An 11614-nucleotide genomic window follows, 5' to 3' on the forward strand; every position below is an offset into this window, starting at 1 on the left:
TTAATATTGCATGTAGCATGTTCTTTGGCAGGGTGCAAATGTTCCACCAAAACACTTCCTTTCCGAGACCATTTTGCAGAGCCACCGTCTCTGTGACCAGAGCTTAGGGCCACCAAAGACAATTGATTGGTTTAAAGAAATGCAAACAAGAGCGTTTTTTTCTAAACTTGGACACTAATGACTACATGACTGGTGAAAAATAACCCTATTCATAATTCAGTTTGAGTTATATGGGTAACAAGTTCCATATATTGATCCCCACAAAAGGACATCTATCCAAAGGAGATTATTCAAAGATGCACCTTACAGTTCCGCCACGTGTTACTGAGCCAGAATTCGAAGCATTTATTGAAATTATTAAAATGAAAAAGTTTCTTAAAACAAATAGCAGTGAAAACAGAACATAAGTTACTATTGTACACAGATGACATAATGGTACTGACAACAAACCAGGAAACAGAACTACCCCATATGTCATCACTGATAGAACCCTTTACCCGTGTATCTGGGTGCAGGATAAATTAGGGGAAAGCAATGGCAATGCCTTTATCAGGGGTGTGCCGCCATCTGTAAGGAACAATTGTTGTTTATGGCTACCTTCCGTGCTGGTGTATTTGGGCATTGTGATCACCCCAGGTTTAAAAAACATCATGATAGAAAACCTCCTCCTCCCCCTCATACACAAAATTAAGAGCACTTTACAACACTGGACTAAACTGGGCTTATCCCAACTGGGTTAACATCCTAAAAATGATCACAGTCCCACAAATCCATTATATTACTTATCTATCTAGGCTGAAACCACAGAGGAACAAAAAGCTAGCCACGAGAGCGTTACTAGCGGGAACTATCTTGACAGTTTTTTTAATCTTTGTTGCCGCCTATTCAGTTGGTCACGTATCCAGTTGTGTAATGACAAATGTTTCGTAATCGACGAGGAAATATAATAACCGGCCAAGCAGGAAGTAAGGGAACGGTACTGTTTTGACCTTTGGAATTTTGTGGACAGATGTGGCGTTATACAACATAAATACTTAGCTAGTTAACTGAAAATAAAAAAAACTACCGAAATACAAACTATACTACCAACTCTATTGAGTTAGTCCTCCCTACCAATCAGCTGCGACGTCAATGTTTGGCGTGTGTGTGTACGCACGGGGAGTGTCGTTACCACACTGATAAGACAGCCCTGCCCGTTCAACTAACTTATATCACAATACAGCAGCATGCCTTAGGTTTTCACTGTAGCGTTCGATGTGTAGCATTACTAAACAACACTCATACTGTAGCGTTACATTCTGTACGGACAACAACAATTGAGTGAGGGGTGAGTAACATGTTACTTAACTCACGTTAACGTGACTAACGTGACAGAATGTATTTAACGTTATCTGTTTCTTTACGCTACTGAAACGTTGACCCAACTGTCCTAAAACACCTCTCTCACATCCAGCCCGACGAATTCTGGATTTATGATGCAGATTGTGCAGATGTTATTGTTTGAGTGTTTAGAGCAGATATAACGTTACCCAGCCTTAGTCTGACGTTTTATTTGATTTTATTATTAATTCAATTGTAGGCTAGTTGTAATTTTTGCTACATTTGGTTGTGAAACTGTCTGATCTGACGGTCCAAAGCTACCAAACGCGTCGACGTTGAATGCCCATTGTTTGAACTTCCAAACGGCCAAATAAGGTCAACCTCTCGTTGTCCGTATATGGCTGTTTGTTGGGCATTCGCAACGTGAGATATCCTTGCAACTGATTCATTTAGCTATTTTGCATGAGAAAACAATTTTGTACAACAAATACATTATAACAGCCAAAAGCGTTTTACCATGCAGTTTGATCACACTAGGGACAATGTTTTACCTTCTGGGCCGTCAGCCAGAGTCAGGTGGTGACATAAAAAACGGACATTCTTATCTGACAAGGGTGGGTGAACGGGTCTGAAACAGGACTCTAACAAGGCAGAAGAGTTTGGACGTTCAAACTATGGTCACTTAAAGTCTCAGTAACTGCTGGGTATAATTAAAATTTCTTTTAATAATGGCTCACACACTTGTACGGGAATCAGGGTCTTGCTTAGTGATGAATCCACAGAGAAAATGTATCATCACTTGAAAATGGATTATCACTTGACTCTGTCAAGTTGTTAGGTTTGATACCCAGCCGTAGCAGAGGTTAAAGAGCTAATGTGTCCTGCAGAACATGTGGCTGCCTATGCTTGGGATGACTGCCCTGCCGCACCTGGGAGGGCTCGTTGGGGGTTACATCACACGCAAACAGGTAAAGACCTGGTACACAACCCTGAAGAAACCATCATGGCGCCCACCAAATGCAGCATTCCCTGTCGTGTGGACCTGTCTGTATACGGGCATGGGGTAAGCACAATCGTGACAGGCTCTTAATCATCTTAATCTAATCATTAATAATCTTAAATTCTTAATCATTTTTTAAAATTTTGTTATGCAGGTATGGCTCCTACCTGGTGTGGAAAGAGCTGGGAGGTTTCACTGAGGATGCACTGGTTCCATTGGGACTTTATGGGCTGCAGCTAGCACTGAACTGGACCTGGACTCCTATCTTCTTTGGTGCACACAAGCTGAAATTGGTAAGTTTCACACATAAATGTAATAATTTTATTTAACTGGGAGACCAAATGAGAAGATTATGATGGACGACCGCTCAATATCCAACACCCACACGTCCATTTAACAACCTTTCTCTGCCCAATTTAGGCACTCATTGAAATTGTTCTTCTCACGGGTGCCGTCGCAGCCACCATGGTGTCATGGTATCCAATTAGCCGCTCTGCCACGCTGCTGATGGCACCCTACCTGTCCTGGCTGTGCCTCGCCACCTCTCTCAACTACTGCATATGGAGGGACAACAGTGAAGAGAAAGAAGAGTAGGGAGACAGTTTTGTGTGCTGTTTCCAACTCATGTTTCTTGTCCTTAAATTGCTGCACTGTGTCACTGCTTAGCTTTTAGTTTTAGACATTTATGTTGGCTAATGTTAACGTAAAAAAAAAAAGATGGTCATCTGCAGCACAATACACACCTTAGCCTTACTGCCTGTGATCCATCTGTCATTGTTTTGTTACCCAAAAATACACAACTCTTAATCTAATATTGATCAGTGTACTTTATATTGAAGTGAATGAGAATCACCTTGCAATGTTGTGACATCTTTTGTATGCAACTGAAATAACAATATTGACTAATAAAATAATCTCATGGTGTTTGTCAAGTCTAAACTGCATTTATTAGCATTTTTAAATTATGTGTATTTGAGTAGTTACTGCTTTAGCTCAATTCAAATATTTATATCCAATATATCACTAATGAATACGATTGGAGATTGTTATCTTGCATATTAAAATGCGGAGACAATTCCTTTTCAAATTGCCCTTTTGTTGTTTTTATCCCTTCAAAGCTATAGATGACGATATTAACATCCGCAGAGTTAATATAATTTGTGAAGACCCATAAAATAGATCAGAAAAGTAACAGTCCATAAAGATCACAACAATAGTTTTATTTATATACATGCAATGAGAAAATAAAGGAGATTGAAAAGTTATTTTTCAGGAGCTTTCTCTGGAACGTCTTCTGGTGATTTGGAGAATCTCTCCATTAATGTTTTCCACAAACCCTTTTTTTCCTCGTCCATCTGTTGTACATTCCCTGTACAGAGAAAATAGTCGACCTTAATACAAGTGTGTTTCATAAATAGTCATAACCATGAATGTGACGTTGAGGGTACATACCTGACAAAAGCAATTTACACTCTTCCACTGTAACTCCAGTAAAGCTTGTGTCTCTTGCGCGAGGAAACTGAGCATACACAAACACTTTTGGATTAAATATAGTAAAGTCTTTTTTATACATTCCATTGAGTTTCACACAGTACATAAACATATTAAATAGTTTAGTAAATACATGGTTTAACATATTTTTGATGTTAACAGTAATTTAAAGTGCTTTTCTAGCACCAAACTAATGAGACCTTTATACTAACTATGAAGACTTGTATTACCCTCATCCCTAATAGAATGCAAAAAAAATAACTGCCAAAAGGCTTTGTTTACAGTCTTTGAACATAACTGAGAAGGTAGTTCTTAGCGGATACATTTCATGTTACTGACCAAAGGAAATGCATTGTCCACAGATGGATTTCTCTTTGATCTGCAGCATTTACATGAATAGGGCAGGCAAAGCACACGCGATATGTCAATATATAATCTACTTACTCGTTGTCTGTAGAAGTTGTCATTGATGCGGACCAAACTTTCATACATGTGGTCGCACTTCTCTGGATCTGAGATCTAGTGGGGAACATGTATTGATTGGAAAAATGTCAAATGCTACAGGAATAGCATTTTAATAATACAACTTCAGATATTTTACTGGCATTTTATTAAAGCATAGAACAGACAACATCGTCATGTTGTAAATGACTACGCAAATTTATTGACATTGAAAATAATCACATTCTATAAATAACTGAATTGAAAATAAAAAGATACTTCGTTGCATGAAAAGTTAGATTTAATCAAACCTCTGTAGGTGTACTGCTTGGTGAGTTAATTTTTATTTAAAAGATAAATGACCATTTGGAAAACTGACAACAAACACAGGCTCTTAAAAATCAGTGGTGACCGAAGTTTTTTTAAATTAAATAAAAATAACAATGCAACAATTTAAAGAACACTCCTTTCCATGTTGAGGGCCTGAGTATTGTCTGTAAGTATCATCAGTATAAAACATAGAAATACTTTTAGCATATTATGTAAATTACCCCCTCGATGATAAATAATTTATGCTATATATTATAATTATTTGAATTATTATTACTACTATCATAAATATTATGCGGCAATTTCATTTATTACAGAATAGGCCAACAAATAACACAAACTTGCAGTACAATACAGTTCTGTATTTTTGTGTCATTTTTGTTATTGATGGGGTTTATAATTAAGACAAAAAAATAAGATATCACTCATTAGGCCTACTCAGTGTTTTAAAACTTATCAATATCAGTATTAACTTCAAAAATCCAATGAGTGGACATTCTTGTACATTTAAGTGCAATAATTTGCTAAACATTGTTGTTATTGTTCAGATAAACGTAGTGGAGTAAAAAGTACAGTATCTTTCTACGCATAAGTATTTCAGCACCTCAACATTGTACTCGTAACTTACTCCACCACTTATGAAACACTGGTCACATGACGGTCACATAACATTTCATAACATTAACATTTCTAGCCGGCTCATTAAAATGATGTGATAATTTATACAGGAAAACACTGATACATAATGATGTACATTACATCACCCTCTAAAGATGCAATTTAATACTGATCATAAAGAGGGTCAATCAACTTCCAGGGCAACCAAGGTCGACGGCTGTTATCACGGCTGTCACCCGCTTAACGTTAGCTTAACTGTGCAGTGTCACTTAAACTAGCTACAGTAACTTACCTGTGTGTTTTCACCCTCACGGAAGGCTGAAGCTACTCTTTGCCGGAGAAACGTCCCTAAATCCCGTGCTTTCTTGGCCTCGTCCCGGGGCCATTCCTCACACAGCTTTAGGAACCGACGGTACCTGGTGGCAGACATATTTGGACAACGTATTACATGTACTTCTTCTTTGGGTTTTGCTTTTAACCGTCGCTTGCGTCCTTAATGTAGTACTACTGCCATCTTCTGGAGTTGGTTAACTCCTACAATGTCCAGTATGTCAGTCGAATTTCCATTCACTCGTTCAGGGGTTGATGCATAGACTGTGTAAGTGAAGCCAACATCTCGACCTGCTATATGTTCTTTACTCCTGCTGCTGTTATCAAAAATAGTTTCATTTCCTCCAACATGTCCCAACGCTTTTGACGTACTGAAATAGAGTTGGGTTAAGGACGCGTAAAGTCTGAGCTTTATCGCACTCCGTACTTGTGTTACATCTAAACTCTTCCTTCTAGTTTCCCATCATTGCCCTATCTGTTCCTCGTTGTTGCGTAGCACGTTAGCAAGATGAGCGGGGCAAACGGTAAAAAGGGTCCTTCCTCCGGTGTGATGGAGTGGATCGGTACAGCGTGTCGATTTGCAACAGACAGAAACGACTTCAGAAGGTGAGATAATGGTGATGACACAATATGTAATGCGTTTGAACGGTGTGGTCGTTAGCCGGGTAGCTAACGCTAGCTAGCACGCACTACGTCCGTCGGGGAGATTTGTCCTTGCCTCGTCCAGTCTCTCTCGGATTTCAGAACTAGTCAAATCACTTTGCCATAACCAAGGTATGTGGCCGCAACATCCCCCGTTAAATTCCGGTTCATGCTACACCCCTCTCGAGTAAATTACAATTTCTGCCCAGCAGGTAATATTTGCCCCATAGGAGGTTCATTTAGCCAGTTTTTTTCAGCTGACCTAGAGATATGTTTTTTTGCGCTGTTTGTATGAAGTTTAATGTTGTTGAGATATACTATCATTTGTGGCTCAGTGCATGTCTCATTCATTTCCAGGAATCTTCTGGTCAACCTGGGCTTGTTTGCAGCGGGTGTTTGGGTTGCAAGAAATCTCTCAGATTTTGATCTGATGTCTCCTCAGCCCGTGACATAACCTGGTCAAAATACCACACCACCGGAACCAGGATGACGGTGAGCTCGTGACATCATCTAGTTTATTAGAGCCAGAGGGGGGGTGTTACGTAACTATTGGCCAAGCTAATGTGTGCTATAGTAGCAAGTAACTTCTTTATCTATCATGAAAATCAAGTTGCAATTGAACTGCCGATCAATAATAAAAATTATTTGCTTGAAGAGGTAAGTTTGTAATTGACGTGATTTGTGTTCCTTTTAGGTGTCTTGGACCAACAAAGAAGACAGAAGGGACATGAATACATAACTTTTTGTATGACTAGTTTTACTTTGAAAACAGATCATCTTGTTGATCCAAATCAGCTTCATCAGTGTTCTTTGTCCCATCGATTTTGAAATAGCTTTCATTTAATGTTTAAATTTGAATCGTGTGTGATGTGATTTCTGCAGCTATGTCCACTCAGGAGCTCTTTGTTGCTGCAGCTCGTAAATGTCTCTCTGCTGGTAGAAAATCTCTTTCCGTCCCTCAGAGTCTGGATCTGGCAGTTCAGGTCTTGGCTCTTGATTTGGGCTTGAAACCGGCTTTATTGTACGATAGCAACGGTGCCGGTGCAGATCAGGTGCAACAGTATTTGAGCTCTTTGCAGTCTTCCCAGCTTGTGTCTAAGTCACTTCTCACACTGGATTTAAATGGAAACACTCTTATTATTAATCCACTTACAGTCAGATCAAATATAGAACTGCTGATTCATGATAACAACGTGGCTGTTATTGATGTCTGCCACTCACTGGAGAAGCCCACCATCGCTGGCCTGCTCAGAGGAGAGCTGAAGAGCATGGCACATGATTTACAGCTTCTCCTGAGAGGGCTGGAACTGAAGGAGGCTGAGAAACCTCGTTATGTTGGAGAGAAGTCAGAGGAGTGGAACCTGTGCACAGCGTTTGGTATTTTATTGGGTTTCCCTGTCACTTATTGGTTTGATCAGACCAAGAGTTTTGAAAACTGTCTGACCATGACTCCTCTGATGGTGACTACAGCTTCAGCCACATGGCGGGCAGACACCGCAGGTCACAGGTGTTGTTTCTACTCCTTCAGCGTCCCAGCTGTTGTGCTTAAAGCGGTGAAGTGCAACCTGGAAAACTGGAAGCTTCGTTTAGAAGAAAGATTTCAGCAGCAAAATGTCCTAAAGGATCTTACAGTTTGTCAATCCCAAGTCACTCTGCCCTCAGTCTGTTTGTAGTGCAAGCATGGACATAAACTGTTAAAGAATATGGGTTTTTTACTTTATAACGCCATTAAACTATGTCAAAACAGCTGTGTTTTTTTTTATTTCTTAACGTACAGTGGTATTTAGACCCCGCCTCTGAGTGACGTGCACATACAACCCACTATATGACATATGATGAAAGTGATCAAATACATTTCATTTAATGTATGGAGGGCAGAACTGCTTTGAAAATACGTATTTTAATTAAGTAAAACGGACAATGTTTTGGTCAGGACATTTAATTTACATTTGCATCAGTTTCAGGTAAATCGTGATAAAGTTTGCCATTTCACGCCTGGTACTTGATTTGTTTAATTCTCTAGCAATCTGAAAAAAAAGTCCACCTATTGTCTAAGCATATAAAATGTACACCTATGAAGGTCAGCAAACTAAGTCAATAATTACAGGATCGCACAAATTACATCCTTTAATACCAGATGCTTGCATTGTCAAATCACCTTTTTTTTGTGTCTTACAACATGATTTTAACCTTCGTGCAATAACAGCATGCACTTCCACAAACAAGAAGACAGCTTAACACATTTTTTCGATACAATACAGTATTGCTTGTAGGTTGTAGTTTATTTCGTATGAACTAGAATGACGTCCTTGGGGTTGTGTGCCTCTGCCAACCGGGCCAGTTGCAGTTTATACCCATGTCTGTCCAGACTAATGTAGCAGTAGACAACACTATAAATACAGATGGTGCTGCAAAGAAATTTCAAATTCTAAAACGTGAATGCTTCACACACACACATCTTAAAAATCTGACATTGTGTCACAGTGAAGTTGACCTTTTGGATATCAAATGTCAACTTAATTTTTTTCTTATTAGACTTGAGTGAAATTTTGTTATAGTTAGCGTATTATTATTATGGCCAAAAACATGTTTTGTGAGGTCACAGTGACCGCTGAACACCAAATTCTAATCCTCATCATCTCGAGTGGATGTTTATGTCAAGGTTGAAGAAATTCACTCCAGGCATTCCGGCAATAGCACTTTCACAAGAATGGGACGGACGGACAACCCAAAAACACACCACACCTGTCCTCGGCTTGGAGGCAAAAAAAAAGAAAAAAAAAAAGTTTGTTTTCCCTGACAGGGCCAATGCGTCTGTGGGAACAAGATATTAATCCACCTGACACAAATTGGTTGTGTGCATTGAAGTTGATTTTTTTTTTTGGAAGGCACACTTTTTTTCCACATGTTCTCCATATAATAGGTGAATGTAGATACATCAGTTTTTGCCCTACTCTAGATTTTTATTTCAATGCCAAACCGGTACTTTTAAAACGATCCCAGTTCCTCAACCAATTCTTGAAAAACTGAAAAATTACATCAAAGATGCGCTTAGTTCTTTTGAAATAGAAAATGATATAATAATATATTAACATGTTAAAGTACCTAAATATATAAACCTAAGTCACCTAACACACAACACTACAATAATTTAACAATAAATAACTATTGTTAATTAAAAAGTAACAGCAAAATTAATGTTGATTTGGTATGCTAACCAGAGTCCAGAGGAAAAATATGGCATTTTAAAAGTAACCTACATTTGTGATATGTTTACGTCCATTTTGGAGTGACAGAGGTAAAATATTTCAGTTGACACATCAAGTGGAACTGAAATGAGGAACTGAAATGTGCGTTCTAATTTGGACCAATTCCTACCGGTTGCGTAGGAACCGGGTTTTGGTACCCAACCCTGTATGTGACCAAAAAAAAAGTACCAAACATCTGAGAAAGTGATCCTGAAGTAGAACACGTTGTTTATCTTTTAGGTCCAGGGTAGTTTCGACCAGATGAATGTAGAATGTCCAAACCGCGTGTCCATGACAGTCAGAGAGGTTGAATGACTGACAGCACATCACCACAGCGACCGCTCACTTTCAGCTCAGCCAGGTGATCTGCTCTCGTGGGCCCAATGTTCAGAATGGCAACTGAGATTTTCAGATCACGTGCTGCCAGTAAAAACCTGTATCCTGAATATACCTGGTGAATAACAGAGAAGGGCACAATTAAATACAAAAGTCCAGAATAAATGTGTTGTAAACTACTTATTTTGACCAAGGTTCTTCATAGATTTTCTTAAATCCTACCTGTAACGATGACCCTACTACTAGCACCGCATCAGATTCTCCCAGTCTGTCGTGCACAAACTGTACCGTCGCTTTGTTCACAGAGTCTCCAAAAAATGTGACCTCAGGCTTTAGTATTCCTCCACATTGCTCACAGGAAGGAACTCTAAAATGGAGGACCTGCTCGTCCTCTATGAAGACATCCCCGTCCGGAGCCACACCGCCCGCCTGTGCTCTCCAGTCTGGGTTCAGTGCTACGAATCGGTTCTGGAGCTCCTCCCTCGCTGAGACGACACCGCAGCCAAGACACATCACCCTGAAGACACATTGAGCAACACAATGAATTTATTGATCCTATAATTCATTGAGATATCTGTTTACAAAACGGTAATGGGGGTTTCATTTTTGGTGTTCACAGCTTAAAAACAGATTTATTTGCAACTTTGTATGTAAGAAATAGAACCTACTGTGTGTAATCTGTTGACACTGGAGCCTGTGGATTATCCAGTGTGACCATGACACATTTTCTTTGATTGATGTTGCTACTGAACTATTAGATAAAATGTCTAAGAAGAAGAAGAACAAAACTATCTGTGTAGCTGGATACGGTCATTTGGCTGAACCTTTCAATATTCAGCTGTATTTTTACTAATGGTAAATTACCTACTGGCACTATCATTCATGTTTCAACACATCTTATGACTTATCATGCACCAATATGTAACAGTTCTAGCTTTTCCATTAATCCTGGACAAAAGAAAACAATTCTGAAGACCACAATCTTGACAACTAATCGAGCAGGTTCATGATAAGGATGTCGTGTGTTTCCTCACCTGTGAGCACAGCCGTGGAGCTCAGTCAGTCTTTTCTGTCCCGCCTTTGAATGAAGAGCATCCACATTCTGTGTCACCAGCCAGTGCAGCTTGCCTCTCTCCTCCCACTGCTGCAGGGCCTTGTGTGCGGAGTTTGGCTGATGGGTGGAGAACTGTGGCCACCCGAGAAAGTTTCTGGCCCAGTAGCGCTGACGGGACTTTGCACTGCGGACAAACTCTGCATACTGCATGGGTCGTCTGTCAGTGCGAGCATACAGCCCGACGCCCTCCGAGCGGTAATCAGGGATTCCTGACTCCGTGGACAGTCCAGCTCCACTCACAACAAACATGCGCCTGGCTCGGGACACAAAGTCCTGCAGCAGCTCCAGGGAATGGGCATCAGTGGTGCTGCAGGCGGGTACAAAACTCACCATACCTGCAGGGACTGAGGAGGCCCTCCTCACAGGTGCCGTGTGCATTGTAAGGATCCGCCGTGGCAATCTCATCTACAGCAAGACAAACTGATGATTATAAATAAAACCACACGTTTACACCGCCTGCTCCGCTCCATTTTGCTCCATAGAGGGGCGGTGACAACAAGCGAATGCTAACAGTCAAGAGATAACCATAGAAAGTTAAAGGTGATAACAAGCTGAGAAGCCACACGAAATTCAAGGTAGGTCAGTTAGCTACTGTACCGTATTCGTGAATTATGACGGCGGTTACCGTTACTGTAATAACAGGTACACAACAAAGTGTCAGCAGCTAAACTGTTGGTTGAATAACGTTACATGACAACCTGCAACAGGCTGGCATTAGACGGGATCCTTTGTAACAGTGGCAGA

The 11614-nt window shown here is 40.1% G+C and overlaps 4 protein-coding genes across 7 annotated transcripts; 2 read left to right on the forward strand and 2 right to left on the reverse strand.

Moving 5' to 3' along the window:
- Positions 1–1054: 1054 nt before the first annotated feature.
- tspo (translocator protein) lies at positions 1055–3030 on the forward strand. 2 transcript variants are annotated; one of them, XM_034870322.1, is made up of 4 exons: positions 1055–1327; positions 2208–2383; positions 2475–2613; positions 2741–3030. In XM_034870322.1, exons 2-4 carry the CDS (start codon positions 2211–2213, stop codon positions 2912–2914), a joined length of 486 nt encoding a protein of 161 aa, XP_034726213.1. In that variant the 5' UTR covers positions 1055–1327; positions 2208–2210; the 3' UTR covers positions 2915–3030. The 2 variants fall into 2 exon arrangements, with proteins under 2 accessions (XP_034726213.1, XP_034726214.1); XM_034870323.1 differs by having other exon boundaries at positions 1114–1250.
- A 479-nt stretch (positions 3031–3509) lies between these two features.
- LOC117943894 (ubiquinol-cytochrome-c reductase complex assembly factor 2) lies at positions 3510–5763 on the reverse strand. The gene is made up of 4 exons (XM_034870324.1): positions 5493–5763; positions 4256–4330; positions 3773–3839; positions 3510–3689 (listed from the first exon to the last, which is right to left on the reverse strand). The coding sequence occupies exons 1-4, from the start codon at positions 5628–5630 to the stop codon at positions 3583–3585; spliced, it is 387 nt and encodes a 128-aa protein (XP_034726215.1). The 5' UTR covers positions 5631–5763; the 3' UTR covers positions 3510–3582.
- A 128-nt stretch (positions 5764–5891) lies between these two features.
- Positions 5892–7873, forward strand: tomm6 (translocase of outer mitochondrial membrane 6 homolog (yeast)). 3 transcript variants are annotated; one of them, XM_034870318.1, is made up of 3 exons: positions 5892–6136; positions 6530–6664; positions 6867–7873. In XM_034870318.1, exon 3 carries the CDS (start codon positions 7057–7059, stop codon positions 7843–7845), a length of 789 nt encoding a protein of 262 aa, XP_034726209.1. In that variant the 5' UTR covers positions 5892–6136; positions 6530–6664; positions 6867–7056; the 3' UTR covers positions 7846–7873. The 3 variants fall into 3 exon arrangements, with proteins under 3 accessions (XP_034726209.1, XP_034726211.1, XP_034726210.1); XM_034870319.1 differs by having other exon boundaries at positions 5968–6136; positions 6867–6906; XM_034870320.1 differs by lacking the exon at positions 6867–7873 and having other exon boundaries at positions 5963–6136; positions 6530–6667.
- Positions 7874–9580: 1707 nt separating this feature from the next.
- Positions 9581–11575, reverse strand: sirt4 (sirtuin 4). The gene is made up of 4 exons (XM_034870316.1): positions 11468–11575; positions 10791–11275; positions 9979–10273; positions 9581–9871 (listed from the first exon to the last, which is right to left on the reverse strand). The coding sequence occupies exons 2-4, from the start codon at positions 11273–11275 to the stop codon at positions 9719–9721; spliced, it is 933 nt and encodes a 310-aa protein (XP_034726207.1). The 5' UTR covers positions 11468–11575; the 3' UTR covers positions 9581–9718.
- Between the last annotated feature and the right edge of the window lie 39 nt (positions 11576–11614).

Source organism: Etheostoma cragini, chromosome 4 (genome assembly GCF_013103735.1).
Source record: "Etheostoma cragini isolate CJK2018 chromosome 4, CSU_Ecrag_1.0, whole genome shotgun sequence".
Classification (NCBI taxonomy): domain Eukaryota; kingdom Metazoa; phylum Chordata; class Actinopteri; order Perciformes; family Percidae; genus Etheostoma; species Etheostoma cragini.

What these genes read in the sequence shown, in the direction of transcription:
- tspo (XM_034870322.1), top strand. Translation starts at nt 2,211, where the DNA reads ATGTGGCTGCCTATGCTTGGGATGACTGCCCTGCCGCACCTGGGAGGG. An exon ending in TGTCTGTATACGGGCATGGG is followed by an intron (nt 2,384 to 2,474) that starts GTAAGCACAATC and finishes TTTGTTATGCAG; the next exon opens with GTATGGCTCCTACCTGGTGT. An exon ending in GTGCACACAAGCTGAAATTG is followed by an intron (nt 2,614 to 2,740) that starts GTAAGTTTCACA and finishes TGCCCAATTTAG; the next exon opens with GCACTCATTGAAATTGTTCT.
- LOC117943894 (XM_034870324.1), bottom strand. Translation starts at nt 5,630, where the DNA reads ATGTCTGCCACCAGGTACCGTCGGTTCCTAAAGCTGTGTGAGGAATGG. An exon ending in GTGAGGGTGAAAACACACAG is followed by an intron (nt 4,331 to 5,492) that starts GTAAGTTACTGT and finishes GTTCCCCACTAG; the next exon opens with ATCTCAGATCCAGAGAAGTG. An exon ending in GTGTAAATTGCTTTTGTCAG is followed by an intron (nt 3,690 to 3,772) that starts GTATGTACCCTC and finishes TTCTCTGTACAG; the next exon opens with GGAATGTACAACAGATGGAC.
- tomm6 (XM_034870318.1), top strand. Translation starts at nt 7,057, where the DNA reads ATGTCCACTCAGGAGCTCTTTGTTGCTGCAGCTCGTAAATGTCTCTCT.
- sirt4 (XM_034870316.1), bottom strand. Translation starts at nt 11,275, where the DNA reads ATGAGATTGCCACGGCGGATCCTTACAATGCACACGGCACCTGTGAGG. An exon ending in CTCCACGGCTGTGCTCACAG is followed by an intron (nt 10,274 to 10,790) that starts GTGAGGAAACAC and finishes ATGTGTCTTCAG; the next exon opens with GGTGATGTGTCTTGGCTGCG. An exon ending in TAGTAGGGTCATCGTTACAG is followed by an intron (nt 9,872 to 9,978) that starts GTAGGATTTAAG and finishes GTTATTCACCAG; the next exon opens with GTATATTCAGGATACAGGTT.